At 38.3% G+C, this 24,203-nt stretch overlaps 4 protein-coding genes across 5 annotated transcripts; 3 read left to right on the top strand and 1 right to left on the bottom strand.

Annotated features, from left to right (window-relative positions):
* Positions 1-2,051: 2,051 nt before the first annotated feature.
* LOC122397449 (proteoglycan 4-like) lies at positions 2,052-7,806 on the top strand. Its single transcript, XM_043396600.1, has 5 exons — positions 2,052-2,426; positions 4,587-4,697; positions 4,818-5,189; positions 6,115-6,193; positions 6,299-7,806. The coding sequence occupies exons 1-5, from the start codon at positions 2,052-2,054 to the stop codon at positions 7,804-7,806; spliced, it is 2,445 nt and encodes an 814-aa protein (XP_043252535.1).
* Positions 7,807-12,161: 4,355 nt separating this feature from the next.
* On the bottom strand, positions 12,162-15,014 carry LOC122397317 (separin). Of its 2 annotated transcripts, XM_043396429.1 has the most exons (9): positions 14,741-15,014; positions 14,412-14,628; positions 14,041-14,330; positions 13,825-13,961; positions 13,539-13,755; positions 13,150-13,457; positions 12,916-13,083; positions 12,664-12,809; positions 12,162-12,565 (listed from the first exon to the last, which is right to left on the bottom strand). In XM_043396429.1, the coding sequence occupies exons 1-9, from the start codon at positions 14,930-14,932 to the stop codon at positions 12,417-12,419; spliced, it is 1,824 nt and encodes a 607-aa protein (XP_043252364.1). In that variant the 5' UTR covers positions 14,933-15,014; the 3' UTR covers positions 12,162-12,416. The 2 variants fall into 2 exon arrangements, with proteins under 2 accessions (XP_043252364.1, XP_043252365.1); XM_043396430.1 differs by lacking the exon at positions 12,664-12,809 and having other exon boundaries at positions 12,162-12,527; positions 12,963-13,083.
* A 1,601-nt stretch (positions 15,015-16,615) lies between these two features.
* LOC122397239 (developmentally-regulated GTP-binding protein 2) lies at positions 16,616-19,406 on the top strand. The gene is made up of 5 exons (XM_043396276.1): positions 16,616-16,757; positions 17,352-17,659; positions 17,760-18,190; positions 18,312-18,513; positions 19,221-19,406. Exons 1-5 carry the CDS (start codon positions 16,694-16,696, stop codon positions 19,305-19,307), a joined length of 1,092 nt encoding a protein of 363 aa, XP_043252211.1. The 5' UTR covers positions 16,616-16,693; the 3' UTR covers positions 19,308-19,406.
* Positions 19,407-20,243: 837 nt separating this feature from the next.
* Positions 20,244-23,320, top strand: LOC122397214 (ras-related protein Rab-40C). The gene is made up of 4 exons (XM_043396226.1): positions 20,244-20,669; positions 21,340-21,533; positions 21,840-22,062; positions 22,126-23,320. The coding sequence occupies exons 1-4, from the start codon at positions 20,510-20,512 to the stop codon at positions 22,431-22,433; spliced, it is 885 nt and encodes a 294-aa protein (XP_043252161.1). The 5' UTR covers positions 20,244-20,509; the 3' UTR covers positions 22,434-23,320.
* Positions 23,321-24,203: the final 883 nt, after the last annotated feature.

The following is a 24,203-nucleotide window of genomic DNA, read 5'->3' as shown; positions in this document are numbered from 1 at the left end:
TGAACACTTGTAATAGCAGTATCAAAGTATCCAAGTGTTCGAAGAGTGCTTTGACACAATTTATTTTCTATTGCAGTTGACTTTGGGTGACCTTGAATGACCTTAATAATAGGTCATTGTATTCGCCTTGAAACACTCTATCAGAATGTAAGTAATAAAATATACTGTTCCATTTAAAAAAACAAAGTTGACCTTCATATCTCCTTGACGCCTCCACCTACAAAAAAATTGGTAATACCAGATTATGAGCCCCCCGATACCAAATAAGTTTGGTCTAATGCATTTTCTCCTATCTTCAAAAACAAGCGAGTTATTCAGGTGACCTGTTTAAAATGCCTCACCCTGTATATACAGGGTGTTCGGCCACCTCTAGCAAAAATTTTAATGAGCGATAGTAGAGGCCAAAATAAGACGAAAATCAAGAATACTAATTTGTTGGTGGAAGCTTCGTTAACAAGTTATTAACGTTTAAAGTGCCGCTCTTACTGAATTTTTTTCTCGAAAATGCGCAAGATTTCGGGGGTATGTCTATTCACCAAAAATGACTGTAATTGAACCCTACAACCGAAAATAATTTTTCCACAACGTTTTGCAATTTTTTAATTTTCTCGAATAATTTCACACCTTCTCTATTTTTTTTCTCGAAAGTGGGCAGGATTTCGTGGGTATGTCTAATGACAAAAACTGATTGTAATTGACCCCCGCAACCGAAAATAATTTTTCCACAACGATTTGCAATTTTTTTTCTCCGTTGAAAAATTTAGGCACCTAATTGGATTTTCAGTAAGGAATTTTTTCTCGAAAGTGCGTACGATTTCGGAGGTATGTGTAATGATAAAAAATGATTGTAATTGATCCCCGCAATCGAAAATAATTTTTTTAAAACGATTTGAAAAATTTTTTTTCGCCGAAAAATTTCAGCACCTACTCGATTTTTTTTCTCGAAAGTAGATAGGATTTCGGAGGTATGTGTACTCACCAAAAATGATTGTAGTTGACCCCCGCAACCGAAAATAATTTTTCCAGAACGATTTGAAATTTTTGAATTTAATTGTTAATAACTTTTTAACGAAGCTTCCATCAACAAATTAGTATTCTTGATTTTCGTCTTATTTTGGCCTCTACTATCGCTCATTAAAATTTTTGCTAGAGGTGGCCGAACACCCTGTATAGCCCAGTTCCCATAGGTTTTTAAAAGGCAATAATTAGAAATAAAGTTCTATTGAATGATAGCAGTATATAGACGTCAATTTAATATATTTCATTTTGCAGAAATGAATTTAGAGAGGAATCAAAAAAAAAGGAAAGAAGAATATAGACGTTCTAATATATGGCATGTGATAATGTTACAAAGAAATAACATTTTTTTACATTTCCCTTCTGATGGAAGTGACCACCACCTTCCCGTGGTTTCCATTGAACGGTAGCGTGCACGTTATTGTTTTACCTATCGTTACAATTATTTTGTTATGTAAAGTTAAGTCAAATATATAACATTTGATTGTGTGTAACAATTTGATACGGTTATTAAAAAACATAGTGGGAAAAGTCAGTAGTAATCTATTTCTGTAGCGTGCACGGTACTGGCTAAGAGTGGTTTTTCATTTTAATTAACCCTTGTAACGTGTAAAATTAAATGTAAACATCATTGTAACGCGGCGCCCCGTTTAGGAACCTGCGACGACGACGCCCCTGAGGTGGAAAAACCCCGTACGCGGCACTGTACAGAGCGACTGCAGGTACCGCGCAAAGGAAAAACCCTTCTCTCCATGGTCCGTCCTTTTCCTTGAAATAGCCCACAGATTTCCAAATCAAACAAAGGATCACGACTTAGGCACCCCGACCAGACATTCGAGCAGGATATACGGAATACACCCACCCACCAAAAAGGCAAGGCCCAACGACCAGAGCTGGCCGCCGGGCCGGAAAAAACATACTTTCGCCACCGTCAAGCCGCCAGGCAGGATGGCGAACCTTACACACCAACAGTAAGGAGAAGAGCCTTGTCACTATCAGATTCAATAAGAGCTTCATCCCCGGCAGAGCCAATAATGGCCGACCAAAGAACAAGCGCGGAAGGATTCACGCTACCACGCCCAAAAAATACAGTGAAGGAGGCGGCCATTGCTGCCACTACAGCCGCCATTGCTCCACCCCCTGTCGCGACGAGGAACAGGTTCGGGGCCCTAGCAGACATTTTTGCCGCAGAAGACCCCAACCCCAGCTGCTCTACCACCATCGCCGCCAGCACCACCAAGCCCCCCAGTGCTCAGGTTTCTGCTCCACCTCCAAATCAAACAAACTCAACTCAGGGTAAGCCTCCACCTATTTTTATTCACTCCACCATTGTCAACCATTCGGGACTGTGCAAACTTCTAGAGGACACAGCCAAAGATAAATTTGAGGTTAAGTACCTCAAAACCCAGGTAAAAATCACCACTTCCACCACCTCCGACTTCCAGGCAGTTAAATCCATACTAACATCCAACAACATTCAACTCCACACTTATACCCTCTCCAATGAGAAAACCATGGCAGTTGTCCTCAAAGGCCTACCCAAGCTCCCCCCGTCCCAAATTATCCAGGAAATTCAAGCCAAAGGCCTCAACCCTCTCTCCTGCACGGAGCTCAAGAGAAAGGAATCCAGCTACCTTGCAACATACAAACTAGTCTTCTCTAAGGGTACCACCCTTCAGCACATTAATCAAATCAGGTCCCTTGGGCACACCCGAGCCTACTGGGAAAAATTCAATAGCTCCAGACCCTATATTCAATGTTTCCGTTGCCAAGCCTTCGGACATTCATCAGTCAATTGCACTAAGAACCCCGCCTGCGTAAAGTGTGCAGGACCCCACCAAACCAAGGACTGTGTCAAACCCCCAACCACCCCCAGCCACTTGCTGCAACTGCAAGGGCGCACACCCGGCAAACTACAGCCAGTGTTCCTCACTTCTAAACTTCCTACAAAAAAGATCCAATAAACTTACCCACTCAAAGCTCCCCAAATTACCCCCACAATAGCCAGCCTCCCAACACCACCCGCAACCCTCCTCCAACCAACAAAGCCATCCCAAGCTCCAACATTCCAGAGAACGTACGCCAACGTAACCTCAAACTCCACCCCCAAACCGAGAACTCCAAATCAACCGGACCTCACCAGCCTCTTTTCCAAGGCGCAAGCCATTAACGAACTCTTAGACATCTCCAGTATGGGAGCCGCATTAGATTTCCTTTATAGTAAATTAGTAACATGCCAAACAAAAGTACAGAAACTCCAAGCCTTCTTAGAAGCCGCCGAGCTTATAAATGGCTAATCTCCCCCCCAAAATAATCCTATGGAACGCCACCAGCATCCTCAACAAAATCCCAGAACTCCAACTCTTCCTTGAACATCACCAAATCCAAATAGCCCTCATCTCAGAAACCTGGCTAAAGCCAGCTGATTCCATCCGACTCACCAGATATAACATCATCCGATATGACCGCCCAACCCCAAAAGGAGGAGTAGCCATCATAATACACCAGAACCTAAAATTCGATCCACTCCCAATGCCGTTCCTGGACAACGTAGAAGCCACATTCATACAACTATCCAATAACCCTAAAACCATCATAGGCGCAGCCTACCTACCTCCCAGCAAACGCTTCACACAGCAAGACCTCAACGCATTAACCACACACAACCATAAATTCATAATAGGGGGCGACTTCAACGCCAAACACACCTGCTGGAACAACACGTGCACAAACACCAACGGCAAAACACTTTATACACATATGACAAAAAATTCGTATCACATTGCACACAGCGACACATACTCTCACAAACAGCCTCGGGCCAGACCCTCGAACATAGACATCTTCTTAACAAATTCCTCCCACTACACCGAATGCTACACCATCCACGACCTACCCTCCAACCACCTCCCAATCATCTTAAAGCACAACACAAACAGCACTAACTTCACAAATTGCACAATCTCCACCACCAACTGGCTCCAATTCCGCAACCAAGGCAGCAACTACCCTATCAATGCGCACCTTAACTCCACACAGGACATAGACCAAGAAATTTCCAAAATCCAGAAATCAATCCTACGATACCACAATAGAGCAACTACCACCACTCATGCTTACTCCAAAACCATCAAGCCAGACCTAGAACTCATCAACCTCATCAAACTCCGAAATCGATACAGGCGCAAATACCAGAACACCGCTAATCCCCTGCATAGACACCTCAAAAACACCCTCACAAGACAAATTAAAACCAAGATTCGGGACCTCAAAAACTCCTCCTGGAACCACAAGCTCTCCCAAATCGACTCCAACCCCTCCACCCTCTGGTCAACCTACAAAGCCCTGAAAAATAACAAACACACCATACCTCCTCTCACAGCCACAACTCCACGGCATTCACCAACTCCGATAAAGTGGAACTCCTAGCCAAAACACTCCACCTACCACCCCCTCAACCAAATAACACCCCCCATAGACCAGGAAGCCGATCTTCTTGCTCGGAACCTAGCCTCCTCCGACACCACTCCACTCAACCCACAATCCATCACCCCACAATTAATCCGCAGACTAATAAGGAACCTGAAAAACAAGAAATCTCCAGGACAAGACCAAATTACAGCACTCCAACTCAAAAACCTACCCAACCGAATGATCATCCAGCTTTTCTACATCCTCAGGCAATCCTACAACCTGGCTTACTTCCCCAGCTCCTGGAAAATATCCAAAGTCATACCCCTCCCCAAACCAGGGAAAGCTCATACCGACCCCAACAATTATAGACCAATCAGCCTCCTTAGCCTTCTAGGCAAAATCCTAGAGAAAATCATCCTGATGCATATACAAACCCACCTCTCAGAAAACAACTCCCTAATCCCAGAACAATTTGGCTTCCGAGTCAAACACTCCACAATCCACCAAGCTCTCAGACTGCAGGAAGACATTGCGCTAGAAGTGAACAAGAACAGATCGGTGGCTCTAGTCCTACTAGACCTCCAGAAAGCCTTCGACACTGTCTGGCACAATGGACTCCTGCTAAAACTACAGCACATCAACCTCCCCAAACACCTAATCAAGATATCCCAAAGTTTCCTACACAACAGATCAATGACTATATACCACAATGGCACAAAATCCGAACCCAGACCTCTACACACAGGAGTCCCGCAAGGGTCAGTCCTAGGCCCCACACTATTCAACATATACATAAACGACATCCCCAGAAGCCACAACACTAAAATCGCACTCTACGCTGACGACACTGCTGTCTACTCCTCCTCATGGGCTCCAAACCAAGCAGTTAAATACGCACAAGACCACCTCAACAGCATACTTCAGTATACCCAAACCTGGAAGCTTACCTTAAACCCCTCCAAAACAGAGGCAATCCTCTTCACTTACAAGCGTAATCCCAACCCCACCAACCTCTCCATAGACAACCACCCCATAACATGGTCTAACAAAGTTAAATATTTAGGAATCTGGTTCGACACTAAACTACAGTGGAAACATAACACACAAGACCGAGCCTGCAAAGGCATCGGAGTCCTACGCATGCTTTATCCCCTCATAGCCAGGAACAGCCCACTCTCTACCTCTCTGAAACTCCGCATATACTACACCTGCGTACGACCAATCCTGACATACGGAGCAGAAATCTGGTGCACCACAGCAAACACACACCTGACCAGGATCCAGAAAATACAAAATAAGTATCTCCGCATCATTCTAAATAAACCCCTATCTCCGGAAAATCGCTACACAACGGCTTCGTTGCATGAGGAAGCACAAATTGAATACATCCGCGAGCATGTCATGAAGCTGGCCGCAGCAACTCAAATCACCAACTCACAACACCCAAATCCCCTAATAGCCACGCTAGGGAACTATGATCCCAGCACCATCCCACTAAAAACGCGGATAAAAACACCCAGACTCATCCTGAACTAACAACCCCCACTATCAAGCTAACCGCATGAAGCATGAAAACGAGGTTTTTGAAAGTTTTCCCTCGAGCCCGAATGCATGAAATACCAAAACCCCACGTTACATAAATATATACCAGACACTAATAATTATTCTAAATGCAGGTTATAGGGCCCCCGGCCCCAGGTACTGCAGCTAAAACAGGAAAAACAGCAAAATCAAACGAGGGAGGACTCGACCTTGGGACTCCGTGAGGAACGGACCACCCCGTAGCGAAAGCGACCGAGCAGCGACTGAGCAACGACAGAGCAGAGCAGCGAATAACGAAAAGCGAACGACAGCGTAATAATACCAGTGGAAGCGCCAGCCAGTGAAGTGCCGAACCATTTTGGACCGAGGCCCAAAAGGCAACACCAGGAGGTGCCCTCCAGAATCAAGCTGGCCACAGGGCCAAACAAAACTAAACACCTCCATCGTCAGGCAGCGCGATGGGAAGGTGAACCATACGCGCCAATAACAGTTAGGAGGAGAGCAACCTCGCTCTCCGACTCAAGTAGAGCAACACCAATCTCCACCGCCGCCACCACAAGCACGAACATGGACACGTCCAAACCAACAACATCTACATACTCCAATATCTCCGCGGACGGATTCATCCTACACCGAACAAAAAGGACATCGAAGGAAGCATCCGCCGACGATTCCGGAGCACCGACGCGCCCTGCCACCCAGCCAACGCCCATCAGTAACAGATTCGCCGCCCTGGCGGACATCTTTGACATCAGCAACGACGCCAACTCACAACCCAGCCCCAAGGAGCAGGTAACGCCCCCTAACGACCCAACTCCATCTGCAGCCCAAGGTAAGCCGCCGCCGATATTCATTCACACGCACATCAAAGACCACAACGGACTCTGTGACCTGATAAAATCTACCATCGACAACAAGTTTGAGGTGAAATACCTTTCAAATCAAGCCAAAGTCACCCTGGCCACTACACCCGACTTCCTAGCCACCAAAAACCTCCTAACCGACAGCAACATACAATATCACACATACTCCCTGACAGCGGAAAAAACAATTGCCGTAGTCCTCAAAGGACTCCCCAAACTCCCGACGGACGAAATTCTAGCGGAAATACAGGCGAAGGACCTAAACGCCCTCTGCTGCTCAGAACTCAAACGAAAAATACCCAGCTACCTCGCGACATACAAGGTAATTTTTGCTAAAGGCACCACCCTGCAGCAAATAAACCATGTTAGAAATGTAGCTCACACCCGAGCATACTGGGAAAAATATAACAGCTCCCGCCCTTACATTCAGTGCTACCGATGCCAGGCATTCGGACATTCCTCCTCCAACTGCACCAAAGCACACAATTGCCTAAAGTGCGCGGGCAAACACAGCACCCAAGAGTGCACCAAACCCCCCACAACCCCAGCCACATGCTGCAACTGCGGAGGCTCCCATCCGGCCAACTATAGCCAGTGCCCTTCCCTATTAGCATTCCTCAAGAAACGTTCCACTGCACAAAACCCCCCACCACAAGTGAGCAAAACATCACCAACATCCAACCCCACTCCCTGCAGCGTGCCCCCACCAATAACACTCACACCCCCCCAGCAAAGCCTTCCCACAGTAACCCCCAGAAAAACATATGCCAGTATCACCGCCCAAAACAGACAGACTACACAACCGGACCTCTCAAGCTTATTCGCTAAGGCTCAAGCCATTAATGAAATCCTGGACATAAATAGCATGGCCGCAGCCCTCGACTTTCTGTACACTAAACTCAGCACATGCAACACTAAAGTTCAGAAACTTCAAGCGTTCCTTGAAGCCACCGAACTCATAAATGGCTAACTTACCCCCCAAGATACTTCTCTGGAATGCAACCAGCATCATCAACAAAACCTCTGAACTCCAAATATTCCTCGAACAACAACAAATTCAATTAGCCCTAATCACTGAAACCTGGCTCAAACCCACCGATGACATCCGCTTCCCCAGATACAATGTAATTAGGAAAGACCGACACACACCACATGGAGGAGTAGTAATCATCATCCACCAGAACCTCAAGTACGACACTCTCCCCCAACCCTTCCTGGACAGAGTAGAGGGCATATTCATCAAACTCACCACCAACCCTAAAATCATTCTCGGAGCAGCCTACCTCCTCCCAAACAAACGTTTTTCCCAGCATGACCTGGACACCCTAACCTCCCACAACCAAAAATTCATCATCGGGGGTGACTTCAATGCCAAGCACCCCTGCTGGAACAACATCACCACCAACAGTAACGGCAAAGCACTGTACACCCACATGACCAAAAACTCCTACCACATCCTCAACAGTGATACCTACTCCCACAAACAGCCTCATGCTAGACCATCCAACATAGACATCTTCTTAACCAACTCCACCCACTACTCCGAATGCCACACAATACACGACCTCCCCTCCAACCACCTCCCAATAATCCTCCAGCACACCAACAATCACACCCAATTCACAAACTGCACCCTCTCCACTACTGACTGGCACCTATTCCGCTCCCAGGGGAACAACTACTCCATAAACCCGCACCTAAACTCTACCCCGGAAATAGACAGAGAAATAACCAAAATTCAAACCTCAATAAGAAAAAACTTCAACAGAGCAACCACCACCACGCATGCCTACCACAAAACTATAAAACCAGACACCGAGCTACTGAACCTCATAAAACTACGCAACAGATACAGACGCAAATACTAAAACACAGCCAACCCACTACACAGACATCTCCGAAACACTCTCACCAGCCAAATCCAATCCAAGATCCGCGAACTAAAGAACACAGCATGGCAGCACAAAATCTCCCAAATAGCTAACAATCCCAACAGACTCTGGACGACATACAAATCCCTAAAACAAACCAAAACCACAATTCCACCACTCAACGACGGCAACACCATAGCTTACACTAACGCAGACAAAACGGAATCACTTGTCAGAGCTTTCCACCTCCCACCCAGCATACTTAACAATTCTTCCATCGATCAGGAAACTGAGCAGTTCATCCACAAGCTAAACAACACCAACACCCCCCCTTCAAACACCACAGCCATCACCCCCCAACTAATTCTCAGACTGATTAAGAACTTAAAAAACAAAAAATCCCCTGGCCCTGACAAAATAACAGCCATCCAACTAAAACACCTTCCTCCCAGAATGACCCTCCAACTCTATTACATCTTCAGGCAGTCATACCACCTAGCCTATTTTCCCACTGCCTGGAAAACAGCTCGCATAATACCTTTTCCCAAACCCAAGAAATCCGCACTAAACCCATACAACTACAGGCCAATTAGCCTGCTGAGCCTACTCGGCAAAATCCTGGAAAAAATAATTCTCATCCAAGTCAATGCACACCTCTCCTCCAACAACATCCTAATTCAAGAACAATTTGGTTTCAGAGCCAAACACTCCACCGTCCAGCAAGCCCTAAGGCTACAGGAGGGCATTGCGCTGGAGGTGAACAAGAACCGGACGGTGGTCCTAGTTCTACTAGACCTCCAGAAGGCCTTCGACACCGTCTGGCACACTGGCCTCCTCCTCAAACTGCACCACATCAACCTCCATATCCACCTAATTAAAATAATCCAAAATTACCTCACGGACAGGCTCACGACAGTCTCCTACAATGGTTCCATCTCCTTACCCAGACTCCTGCACACCGGGGTGTACCCCAGGGATCAGTCCTGGGACCCATCCTATTCAACATCTACATCAACGACATTCCCAAAAGCACCAACACAAAACTAGCCCTGTACGCAGACGACACAGCCATCTACTCCTCCTTGTGGCAAATCAAACTGGCAACCAAGCACACACAAAACCACCTCGACAACATCCTCCGATTCACCACCACATGGAAGCTAGCGCTAAATCCAACCAAAACAGAAACAATTTTTTTCACCCCAAAAAGGCTAAAGAACCCTGACAAATTAATAGTAAGCAATCACCCTATCAACTGGTCCTCCAAAGTAAAATACCTAGGAATATGGTTTGACAACAATTTAAAATGGCAACATAATACCAAAGACAGCCTGCAAAAGCTTAGGGATCCTCCGCATTCTCTACCCGTTCCTAGCTCGAAACAGCCCGCTTCTTATCCCACTAAAAATCCGACTTTACAAAACCTGCATCCGCCCCATCCTAACTTACGGCGCACCAGTATGGTGCACCGCCGCAAGGACACACATAGCTACACTACAAAAAATCCAAAATAAATACCTCATGATTATATTCAACAAACCCCGATCCTATTCCACAGCACTACTCCACAGAGAAGCAAAAACAGAACTCCTGCACGAATACATCATGACATTAGCCACTAAAGCCCAGGAAAATAACACTCAGCACCCAAACCCCCTAGTATCCTCCCTAGGAAACTACAATCGCGCAGAATTCCCACTAAAGATCCTCATGAAAACACCCAAACTCATCCCAAATATCTAACACCCAATCTCCACTGTCGCACGACATACCAATGCATCGAGGTTTTTGAAACTTTTCCCTCGATCCTAACACATGAAATTAACTCAATAAAACCACCCCACCAAAATTACACACAGACATTAACTATACATTTCTAAGTGCAGGTTATAAGGCGCAGCCCAAGGTATTGCAGTCACACAAGAGAAAAGGACAAAAAAAAAAATCAAACGAGTCAAGGTTAGGCTACAGAGGTTACGAGCAGACGACGCTTACGGTGTTCGGCACTCCACAACCTTGTATCGCAAACCATCCCAACGCCCAAGCCGAGGAAACCGAGATCTATACAGTGACCGGTACCAAAAGCTTGTCCAACACTCTAGAGGAAGACGTCTCCGACGGCACCTCTACAGATCCTCTCTCATCACTCCTCGTGGAAGAAGACGTTGCCTACGCGGACCACGGCACTTCCACACTCCTTCTCCAAAGAAAGTCGATCCGCGAGTCGTAGTAACGACCAAACTACGCGTTCGGCTATCACCAAAACTACCTCCGCCAGTTAGATTTTAAATCGCGCCGTGACAAAACCGTACGTGTAAACCCTCGACCGTATCGCAAAATCAAGTGTAAAAGTTTTATCTTTGTTTTGTGAATAATAAACCACATTCCCGTTACACCCTTAATTAACCCTTTACGAGTAAGACTGCTTTGAACAACATTATTCTAAAATATTTGTGGAATACGTTTTTTATGTGGTTTAGGTAGGTATGCAAGGCATAAGATTTCGTTTAATTTTTCCTGTCTAGGAAAGATAGGAGAAAAGTATATTTGATCTTAATCCTTCTTAAGATTTATATAAATCGTTTTAAAAATTTGTTAGAAATGATGTATATGTATCGAAATAATTATAAAACTACAGACGTATAATCATCATTATATGGGAACTGATCACGCTTAAAATATAATGAGACCTTAAAACGAGAACATAAAACTTAAATGTTAAGTTTCATTGAAATTCATTCAGCCGTTTAGACGCATTCATGTTAATAGCATAGGAACAAAAAAAAATATCGTTTTTTTCAATAGTCACAATATGATCAGGGGGGCCCAAAACGTGTATTTCCGCTAAAAAAAAATTTCGAAATTTTTTTTTCGTTATTGCAATTCACTTATTGTTAGTCATTGAGGAACAAAAAAAATGTCTTTTTTTTCAATAGTCACAATATAATCAGGGGGTCCTAAAACGTGTATTTCCGCTAAAAAGAAATTTCAAAATTTTTTTTCATTATGATACTTTATAAATTTCCTTATACCTTACATATAGGTCGGAAAGTAAAAATGCTGGGGCAGTCGAGACTTGGAATCGTATGCCGATTATCGCGAGGTCGTATTTCAGCTGTTTCTCTTTTACAAGAGCAAGAAGGAAAGGCTCACACTAGCGTTCTTTATCGATTTGCCGAAGTTGTGCGAAGTGCCGAGCTCACGTACACGTGGCTCGTGCGGTAGTGTATGCCTGCTATCCCCACCATTCCGTTAGACGCTAAGGAAGTTCGTCGTCACTGTTGTCGATTTCGATGCACTCAATTATGCCAGATCTGGCCACACTGAGTCAGGGAGTCTTCTTCAAGCCAGCCTGGAAGACAGGCGAATAAACAGTACTTTCCGCAAAGCCACGTATAGTTATTTCCTAGGCCCCATATCCCTATACGTAGGTTACAGCCTACAAGGTGTTAGGATTGACGATTTTTTGCAGCAGATATCTCGGAAAACATTTGAGCCACAATTTAAAGAACGGAATGTGGTGTTTCTAGTGTCCACCCACAGTGTAGCTCATGCAGTATTACTACCACAGTCGATTCTAACACAAGCCACGCTGAATGAGAGGCAACAAAACCGCGAGAGTCTGATTTTGCATTTGTAATTAAGTTGTAGTCTATATAAATTAATATAAAATATTTGCATTCATCTGTATCGTATTTACATTTACAATTTAAATCAACTTTATTGGCAATCCTCGTATCACTATTGCTGCCGCGGTCATATACTGAGAACAGGCATATTTAGACTTTGCCACTGCTCTCAACATCTCAGGTTCCAGAGGAATATTTAGACCGACCTTTTGTGAATTCTTTGGAAATTCTAATTGAAAAATTAGATTAAAAAATTTGAATAGAATTATGGTAATAAAAGTAATTGAAAGATAAATAAATAAAAACGGTGTAAGTGTTTGTACTAACTCAAAATACCCGCAAGCCACATATTAATGTCGACATCAGCCCATGGTCTGTTTAATGGCGATGGAATCCAACTACTAATGAAATTTGTAGTCATTTTATCAATATCAACATCTGTAATTTCCCATAACATACCGAGTACGCATGGACTAAAAATAAAATAATTACTGGAAAACACTTCTTGATTTGTCTAACAATTCAATTTAAATTATATGTTAAATCACGCAATAATTTTTAAATCTTAGAGTTTATTACCTGCTTCCTATTAAATACCGATTTGAAACACCGTGCGGTGGATAACGTCCTCCCACTTCAAGTAATTTTACACTACTACAACCAAATAATAAAACAATTGACTTCACCTTAAGTCTTTCAATTTGTTCTCCTGGTAAATATTGTATCCCATTACCATGCCCATTGTACCTATTAAAACAGAGTACTATAAACATTGTATGAATAATGAAATATCAATATTTTAAATAATCATACATTAATATATCACGATTAATTAAAGTATCTTTGAAAATTTCTTGTGGTTCAACACCGTACGAACTTTTCCAGTTTGGTAACCAGTGTTCAATAAAAAGTCGGATGCGTTTTTCCATTTTACATAAATTTCCTGATGGGTTAACAATACACGTGCCCATATCATTTTTAACTGTAATTATTTTACAGCCATTTTTCATGGTACTTTCGTGTTCCTTAAATAATGCGTGCGCAACGTGCAGCGATGGAAAACGAGTAATGGGATGACATTGTAAGATTTTCATAGATTCAAAGGGTATGTAATCCATATGCTGAAAGTTATTTAGAAAACTTATGAAATAAATCAACATAATTTATCCTATTAGTTACATGCAACAAGATGATATACGCACTTCGTCGACAATTAAAACCAATGTCTTTCTAGTTGCATCTTTTAATTCTTGTATACATGACAATTTGCCATATATGGACAGTATAATATTATCAGCAAGTTTGTCATAACCAGAAAGCACATACTTTACCGCATATGCTATTTCTTCGCGTGTAAGAAAACATGCACCAAGTGCTATTTTTTTCAGTAACCACACAGATCGTTTTGGTATGTTCCATCTATAATATGTAACCTCAAGTATATTGGTCAATAAAATGAAAAATTTATCAATCTGAAAGCTTACTTACTGTACTTTGTTGTCTGATATAAGTTTATCAATCATTTGTACAATGTCTGTTACTAAATCATGTTTGTCTATTGGATCTGCCATAAATAAGATCCTCCATTCTCGTAACCACGTGTATTCCAATGCGTGTATAGCTGTCTACAATATATTTATATGCACACATTCATACAAAAAATATTAGACTTATTAAGATTTTACTTATTGATATTGTAAGTACCCTCATGCTATCATTTTGCCGATTGCGCATTTTCCAATATAATTCATGGTTTGCATAAGTAGCCTCGAGTTCTGATCTATTATTAGAAAGTATTTTCTGGATTTCATCACAAATGTCATAGGGATAATGAAATTTTGGCTTTGGTAATGTTATACACAAAGGTTCCGTCTCTTTAGTTCCTGTTGGTAGTACGATAATATGCACAGCTTGCATTTCGTTAAATATGGATTTGCGATTTTCAGAAATACCTGGAGACTTATATTGAGCAGTAATTTGAATCACATACCATTCTATGCATTAAACAAAAATGAATAATAGATTAACATATTGGATAATATTTGTGCAATATGTATTTGTTTAGTGTATTTCACCTGTGGGTAAATCAAAGAGCTTTGCTTTTACATTATCAACACTATTTGGCAAGTTTATATCAAACTCTACGTAGGAAGACCTAAGTCCATAGAATTTTTTTGTATTTAAAATCAGTTCTTGCATCTTTGTCTTCACACACCTGTGCAATATTTGTTGACGAAGTATGACTGCGTGCGACTCGATTAATCGACATATAGCTTCAAGTTCATTACCCATCTGTAAACGATATTTATAAATTTATTAGTATCTTATGTATGTATGTACGCATATATATATCTATTAAGTAAGCTTGTCAATGCATAAGATAATATTAATACAACGATAACACCTTTAAATAACAGATGGCCAACATTTTGTTCAAACTTGCGTATTCAACACTTCCTATAGTGCACCTTGCATTCGCAAGCAATTCTTCAGTATCCCTTTTTAAATTTTGCAAGGAACCGCTTTCAGCAATATCCTCCGATTCTTCTTCATTATTTAAATTACTTTCGTGAAGTATTTGAAAAATTTCTTCCATGATAACGGACAATGTTTCACTTTTCACATAATTATACTTGTTCTCGATAATTCGTTTGTTTTAAATTGTACAGCAACAGTTATCATCGCTGATTCAAATTAAAACGGATTCATTACAGTAGAGTACCAACACTACCAACTTAAAATCTAATGTCGAGTTAGATAGTGTTACGCTATCGCGTGAATTCGGGTTTAGTACATATAGCGCCGCGACGGGAATTTATTAGAACTAGATTCAGTCTTCCCTCCGCTGAGCAACGTTCGTCGCTGTCACCTTGGTTGCTGTCACCACCGAGGGTTGCTTATGGTAAAATCAGAATTCGCAGGGCAGATCAACTCTCGAAAGAATACAGTGTTACGTCCCGAGGTCGCGGTTTAGGGAAAAAGGACGGTGGGTTGGTGCCCGTGGAGCGCTGAACCGCTCTGCTCGGCGAGGCGCGCAAAAATCAAACTACTAAGTATGTTCGAAAAAGAATGGTAAAAGTTTATTCGTCTTCGTCTTGATTTTTAGATACAACTCGGTTGACTTTCAAAATCGATCTGTTCCTCCGCGGAAATCTTCTCGTCGTCCTCGGTGTTCATCCCTTCTCCGGAATATTCCTCGATCCTCCCTCTGGATTGTCCTGGTCCAATCGGGGTTTGTGCCTTGCCCCATCCATCCGGATCGTCTTCGATCGATGATCCACCCCCGAGCCGAGTGGAGGTGGAGGTTACGCGGCCATGTTGGAGCGGGCGCGCGTGAGAGAGAGCGTGGGAGTCGAGAGAGAAAACGAGGCTAGCGGCCTAAACAACCCTTAAGAAAATTTATGACCCTTGTGAAAGTAAACGAAACTCGAAGCGAAGTGTCGCGAGGCCCTGCTGTGTGTCAAGACCATTGAAACTCTTAACGGAAATAGCTAATTTGGCACGGTCCGTAATAAACAAAAAGAAGGAACGACGGAAACTCCGATGTGTCGTGGTCTTTAGAAAATAAACTAAGTATCTGAAAAGAAGTGCCTTCCTTTCTCTCTATCTTCCCCAGCTTAATCGCCCACGTTGAAAAACATACAATCGTATTGTTTATTACAATACGCCGGTCCGTTTGGATTTCGCTCCTAACTAAAACGCAGTTACATGACTCTGCACTCGACGGTGAATAATCGGGTTACAATTAATTCCCGTTGTGGCGCTATGTGCATTAAACCTACGTTCACGTGATAACGTAACAACAGCAAACATCTAAAACACGGCCAAGTTGTCAATCTACGAAATAAAGTAAATTTGTTTGGGGATACTACGGAAAATTTCTAAGTGTTTTATTTTGCGCGCCTCGCCGAGCAGAACGATCAGCGCTCCACAGACACTAACCTACCTCCTTATCCACCTAGACCGCAGATCGGGACGCAACATTACATTTTCACATATATTAATTATAAGTAATAAACTTTCAAAAAGACTTTTATTTTAATTATAATATTTATACAATTTTTGTACATGTAATGCATATCATAAACTGTAAATATCTGCCGTAAATAAGCGGAAGGTTAGCAGGAAATGACAGAGCCAATCAAAAAGAAGAAAGGATATGACGAGCTTGGCTGTAGTACGAATTCCTTCACTACACTTCATTGTTTATGGTAAATATAACTAAATATATGTAGGTTATCATGCGTACATACATTGATGCATCCATACAAAATTGTCGTATATTATTACGCACACCGCGCGCAACGGTGTGTATCTATTTTGCAAATGTAAATTTGTTTAGCTTTTTAAATACAGAATGGGCATATTAGAGAAAATATCTGAAATTGAAAAAGAAATTGCTCGAACACAAAAAAATAAAGGTTTGTACATATTTCAAGAAAATTAAAATTTCTTCCCTAACCATATTTTTTAAGTACTCATTCATACTTTGATGGCATATGCAAAGAATGATGGAATATTACATATTTACTGAAATACTTTTGCTGTATATTTCTAAACAAAATTGTATAGAATCATAATTATTTTACATGATATGACGACTTTTTAATAAAGCTAATTTAAAAACGAATGTATATGCATATTCCTTTTTATTATTGTCTATGGTTATTAGTATAGTGATAATGAAATATTGCTATAATAACTACATATAAAGGTTGTAAATATGATAATAAGCTGAAAAAAAAATATTTATTTCAGGTATTAGAAATTTATATAATATAATAATTATAATAAATTTGTTATTATTAAGAATATAGAATTGTTTAACTGATACTTAAATTTCTTTTTATAAATGAAATTAAATTTTATATGATAATAATTTCTAAATATAATGTAGCTCAATTATAATTTATAAAAATATATGTATAAAGTATACAATTTTAATAAATACTGATACAATAAAATGATTCTATTGTTATTTAATATTTAATTTAATATATATGTTTTATTTTCAGCAACTGAATACCATCTAGGATTATTGAAAGCAAAACTTGCAAAATATAGATCACAACTTTTAGAACCTGGAAAGAAATCTGAGAAAGGAGAGGGTTTTGATGTATTGAAATCTGGAGATGCAAGAGTAGCTTTAATAGGTTTTCCTTCAGTGGGAAAATCTACTTTATTAAGTACTTTAACACATACAGAATCTGAAGCAGCATCTTACGAATTTACTACTTTAACTTGTATTCCTGGTGTTATTGAATATAAAGGGGCGAATATTCAACTTCTTGACCTTCCTGGAATAATTGAAGGCGCAGCACAGGTAATCAGAATATTAAGTTTTGATAAATATATTATAACATTTTATTGTAGCTAATATAGTGATTTTATTTCATTTTCATACATATGAATAAATATTTTAGGGTAAAGGAAGAGGTAGACAGGTGATTGCTGTTGCTAGAACAGCAGATTTAGTCCTTATGATGTTAGATGCTACTAAACAAGATGTACAAAGACAACTTTTAGAAAAAGAATTGGAATCAGTTGGTATACGACTTAATAAGAAAAAGCCGAATATATATTTTAAAATAAAGAAAGGAGGTGGATTGGCCTTTAATTCGACATGTCCACTGACAAAAGTAGATGAGAAATTAGTTCAAATGATTCTACATGAATACAAGATTTTTAATGCAGAAGTTTTATTCCGCGAAGACTGTACTGCAGACGAATTGATCGATGTGATCAATGCCAACAGAGTATATTTGCCATGTCTTTATGTACATAACAAAATAGATCAAATATCAATAGAAGAAGTGGACAGAATTGCTAGGCAACCTAATAGTGTAGTAGTTAGGTAAAGTTTCTGGCATGTATTCTTATATTCTATATAGAAAAGTTATCTTAATAACAAAGTTTTACATAATTAAGAATCGGAATAACGATAAATGTAATGTTTCATGTAATTTTCCATGTAGTTGTAATATGAAGTTGAATTTGGACTTCTTGCTTGAAACACTATGGGAATACTTATCCTTAATAAGAGTATACACAAAGAAACCTGGACAACCACCCGATTTTGATGATGGTTTAATATTAAGAAGAGGTGTTACCGTGGAACACGTGTGTCACGCCATTCATCGCACACTTGCTCAGCAATTTAAATATGCTCTTGTTTGGGTAAGAATCATGTTTCTTATACCTTAAGAAATATTTAATTTATAGATGTATTAAATACTATTTGATTATTATTAACACTCAGCTATGAAGTACATTTGGAATGAATGGCCATACTTTAGGAGTATATATATTCAATTCATTATAAGGGTCAAAAAGAGTCATGAACATTCACCTAACAAACTCTTTGATAAAGTATCCTTATAAAACAGTCGTTATATCTTGAAAAAGAAGTATTTTTAGGTCCATGTCATATGACTTTTTTTGTATTCTTATGGTAAGTAGAATAATCTGTATAGAATGGATTACATAATCCATCTATGTCAATATATTCTAAAGTAGGGAGAATGACACCACGGGGGGGACGACTTATAAACCAATTGGGGCATGTAAGAAACTACTTAATATAGGAGAAAATGGATAAGTTAAACATCGTTTTTTAGTAATACAATGATAATCAGACTTTAATAATTGTAGGAGTATGGAGCTGGGTGTTTAATTTCTGCGAAGATTTATTAAAAACATTTTTGGAATTTTCACAAATAACTAATACATATAAAAAGATTACTGTAATTTAAGGTTTTAATATACTTTTTGAAAAGTGACGAATAAAGTAATACATTCGAATTGAGCAATGTTAAAAAGTAGATGAAAATATTGTTTACAAAATATTGAGAATATGTTTAAAAAAATTATTGTATTTTTTTCAGGGTACAAGTACAAAGTATTCTCCGCAAAGAGTGGGAGTGCAGCATGTTATGCACGACGAAGATGTTATTCAAATAGTTAAAAAATAAAATTCACGAAATTGTATAAATTATTACCTATGAAAGTCTAAATGGCAAAGTACAGCTTTATATAGTTTCTTTTAGATTTTATATACATTTAAAACATACTCCAACATTAAATTCATTTTTTTAATATGAATATAAAGCATTTAAATTGTAAATTTTTAAACAATATAAAACTTAGAATTGTTTAAATAAAATTTCTAACAATAAATATTATTCGTACAAAATTAATCACGAAAACTAATTTTTGTATGACATGGTTTAAACTTTCGTTAGATTGTCGGTAATCGAAATTAATCGAAAAATTCTTTACAATTTAGTTATTAGTACCCATGGTTTTATTGATGTCGATTACAGTAGTGCCAAGTAGAGCCAGGCGCACAATAATGCAAAAACAAATATTTTTCTCGACTATAATAAACTTTTTTAAAAAATGTAAATATATTGTATATAAACTACGCACATCGATACTTTTTCAAACTCTAACAACCATTTATAATAATCCAAAATCAAAAATCTTAATAGTGAATATACTAACATATTCAGGAGACTTTCCTCTATTTTTTAAGTCTATCTCGAGCTTCCTAGCTTTAGTGTTTGATACCTCGTTTTTGCCAAAAATCGTGCTTTCTACAAGAATTCGTATTTCTTAAAAATTGAGGGTGTTAGAGCAATTCTGCTTTCGAACTCGTGTTTGCGACTTGTGACAAAAAACTTACTAGAAACACTTAGTAGACATCGCAGAACAAAAAAAAGATTTGTATTTATTGGACAGTGTAATTGAGTGACATGGAAACTGACCTTTTCAAGTCAATTTTTGTCAAAGCATTTGTCGTCCATTACACAACCGCCTTATTAGTTTGTGGTTATTTGTCGAACGTACTTGACCTTCGAAAAATTCATGACAGCGGCCCTCAGAATAGTAATTAAACGTAGGTCGAATGATACGCTGGAAAGTAGACACCGTTCTTGTTTTGTTATGATTTTGCTTAAAAGTAAAACAGTTGTTGATGAAAAAACAATAAGAAGAAGCGTCGTCGATGCGCTGAAGGAACTTGATGTTTCGTGCGGTATGGTTTGATCAACGAAAACGATTCATTAGAAAAGTTCATCCGTCCACGGATTCTAAACGCAGAAAACATTAAAGGGGAGATCAGTGCTTATAGGGTCGCCTGCAGTATGCTCAGGGTTTCCAATACAGGGATATTATGGCTGCAGGTGAGGCCAGGACAACAAAGCCTCGTCAAGAAAAACAATACGATTACCTCCTCAAATTTCTACTGGTGGGTGACAGCGATGTCGGAAAGCAAGAGATCTTGAGTGGACTCGAAGATGGTGCTGCTGAATCTCCGTTTTGCAGTGGCAGTGGTATTTATTCTTTTTAAATCGTTCTTTTATATCTCTATTTAAGTTTAGTACTGTTTTATCTAGTATTTCCCTGATTTCAAATAATACGTTTATGTTGTGATCAAGTTCATTTAACCTTTTTCCTTCTTTGCGCATAATAAATATTATAAAATATTTTATAATTACATTCTATAAATTCTATAACTGTAATATTTTATCGTTTCATTAATATTAACACATTAGTTATTAATAACAATTTTTTAAAATTGTTAAATCAACAGTATGGTTTTTTACAATATCTGTTTCTATATAGTAGAACAGATGTGTACACACACATACATATATAAACATATAAATGTTGCTTTTAACACGTTTACAATGGTGGCTTTTTTTAACTTTCATATTCGATGGTATGGGAAAAAAATAGCAATGTAGACATTTCAATTTTATTGTATCTTTCTATAAAGCTAATAGAAAGATTACAGAGATATCCTTTTAACGTATAATGAAGGTCGAATGAAATATGACACGCACGGAACAATGTATGATAAAGGACATATGTTTTGTGCCGCAGTGAACGTGTTAAAGGTAAAATTTCTAAATAATCCTTTCATTACATTTTACTTAATACACTATGTAAATTCTATATAATTATGTGTAATAAATACATAAGTAAATATGTATTTTCTAGCGTATAAGACTACTACTATCCTGCTGGATGGGAAAAGAGTAAAATTACAACTATGGGACACGTCGGGTCAAGGTAGATTTTGTACAATAATCAGATCTTATTCTCGTGGTGCACAAGGTATACTTTTAGTCTATGACATTACCAATAAATGGTCTTTCGATGGCATTGACAGATGGTTGAAGGAAGTTGAAGAGGTACATGGCAATTGAATATTTTTAATTTTATGTAGTATATCATCTGAATTGCACTTTAGCTCTATATTAAATTTATTGCACTATTTTATTTAATGTCTTTACTAACGTCTTATACAGGGTGTTCTATCAGAAACAGGACATTAATTAATATTTCTAAATTGCAATCATGAAAAGTATTTCAGTGAATTATTATTATCAAAATAAAAGTCATGTTTGATATATTTTCTTATAATATATAAAAATAATAAATTAAAATTGTTAACCAATAATATGAAATAAACATTTTTCTTTCTGCAAATATTATAGCATGCTCCTGGGGTACCAAAAGTACTTGTTGGCAATCGCCTTCATTTAGCTTTTAAAAGGCAAGTAGGAGAACGTGATGCAGAAGCATACGCAGCTAAAAATCGTATGGCATTTTTCGAGGTATCGCCTCTTTGTGATTTTAACATACGTGAAAGTTTCTCGGAGCTTTCTCGCATGGCTTTACATCGTAATGGTATGGAAAGGCTATGGCGATCCAATAAAGGTAATATATTTATATGTATATTATTTGTTTAAGAGAATTCCGTATAAATATTTTATTTTTCAGTACTCAGTCTTCAAGAACTTGCATGCCGTGCAATAGTAGCAAGAACAACAGTTTATGGTATAGATCAGCTTCCGTTGCCTAAATCTATTAAATCTCACCTAAAATCTTACGCGATGACAACTACATCGCAATTACGTTATAATGGAAATAGATCATTGAGCTCTAGTAAAAGCCTAGGATCCCATCACCGAAAATTACGTTTCGTTGGAATAGGTCATAACGGACTATCGACTCCAGGTAGTTCACCTGGGAGTATAACAGATTCTCGTACTAGTTGCGTCGGTCGTAATTCTTGCACAATATCTTGAGAGTAATTTCAACGTTGCAGTTAATTTGTGAACATGCAACATAATGTCAACGTTCTTCCTTCTTATTTTGATGTATAGCGTTTTCATAAAATATGTGCCATTGGAAGTGGTAAAGAATTTGTAACGTTTCTTCTTAAATAATAATTATAATATGAATTGTCAACAATCTAACATAGGAAAATGTGATTACTTACCATCAAGAAGTTTAGATAACAGTAATAATTTTACACTTGATGTGACAGTCATTATACGTTAAAATACTTTTTATGTTGTATTTTTTTCCGAATTTCCAAGGTATAAAAATATATGATAATAATAATAATGAGCTTAAGCAGAAATAATTTCATATGGATCGCTATAAGCGTGCTGTTTGTTATACAGACTAGTATCTAACTTTTGGCATAAGCAATCAACTGTTTAGTAATACTTTAAATGTCAGTTTATATAATATCTTTAATGAAGTTCTTAAACGTTTATAAACATTTAAAGTCTAAAGGAGTATGAGTTTCATTCAACGATTAGCAATATATTATGGAATCACAATAATTGATCCAAAATATACCCATATTTTGCCGAATCTCCATAAGCTGCAGATGTTTTTATCTAATAATTAAAAACCGTTAATACGTTTTACATATTTCAGTGCACAATGTTGTTTTTTAAATCGAAAAAGCTGGAAATGTTGAAGTGGAAAGTACAAGTTCATTAAGTCTACAGTGGTTGTGGTGTAGACTAGGAATAATATAAGATGAATAGTTTAGGGCAGCTAATTTGATATTAGCATGTAAGAACAATGTTCCCAACAGTTATTACATATAACATTTTGCAAAAATCATTCTTTTTATACACTAATTTTCAATAATAATATAATAAGTGAAAAAAGTTATTTTACTGCATCGCTTAAACATTCATATATTAGTATCTATCAAAGTAAATGCAAAATTGATGTTAAATATTTAATTTTCTCTTTCATTATTCTTATCAACACTTATTTATTGTGCAAAATTGAACAAAATTTTCTACAGTAATGAAAACAGTATATATTAATCGTACTATTTAATTTGATTTTTATCTTATTTAAATAACTTAATATTATTAAGCATTATTTTATTTGTACAGTGTAGGTTTATAAAAAAATATGTTGTGTATTATGTAAATATAAGAGAACATATTCACAGTATATTTCGACAAATTTCATTACAAAAATTATGGTCTCTCGACATCAGTAATATTACTTGTTCGTTTAGCTAATTTAGTTAAATTACAACATTTTAAATTATACTAATTATTTATTCTCCTATTAAAAATAATAGTTGTTAACGTTAAATCAAGGAAATCTGTTGTATGAAATGTATCGAAATATAATAACAATTCATATTTGTTTTTTTTTTTAAGATTACGATATCAAGAAAACGGAGGATGTATTTGTACTGTGTAAGATTCAAATTAAATTATATGTATATATAAAAGCGACTACTATTAATTATATACATAGACGAGCTTATTTGTATATTAAATGTACAGTAGAACGTTGATACTTGTATGTAATTCTTCTTCTTCGTATTGTATTCATAAGTGTTGGGGGTAATTACTAATCAACAAGTACTGTATCTTCCATCTGAGACAAAAACAAAGTTTGGTAAAAATCCAAAGATTCTAAAGAGGTCACTCAAAGAGGTAGATGGTTCCTTATTGGATTGATTACCCCAATAAGTGCAAGAATTTTGAGCCCTGTTTTCCTACAACTATTGAAGTTCTACTGTATTACTA

Source organism: Colletes gigas, unplaced genomic scaffold, assembly GCF_013123115.1.
Source record: "Colletes gigas isolate AHSC1104 unplaced genomic scaffold, ASM1312311v1 Colletes_gigas_Sc00009, whole genome shotgun sequence".
NCBI lineage: Eukaryota > Metazoa > Arthropoda > Insecta > Hymenoptera > Colletidae > Colletes > Colletes gigas.
The sequence above is the reverse complement of the archived record's forward strand: the minus strand, read 5'-3'. Positions and strand labels throughout refer to the sequence as shown.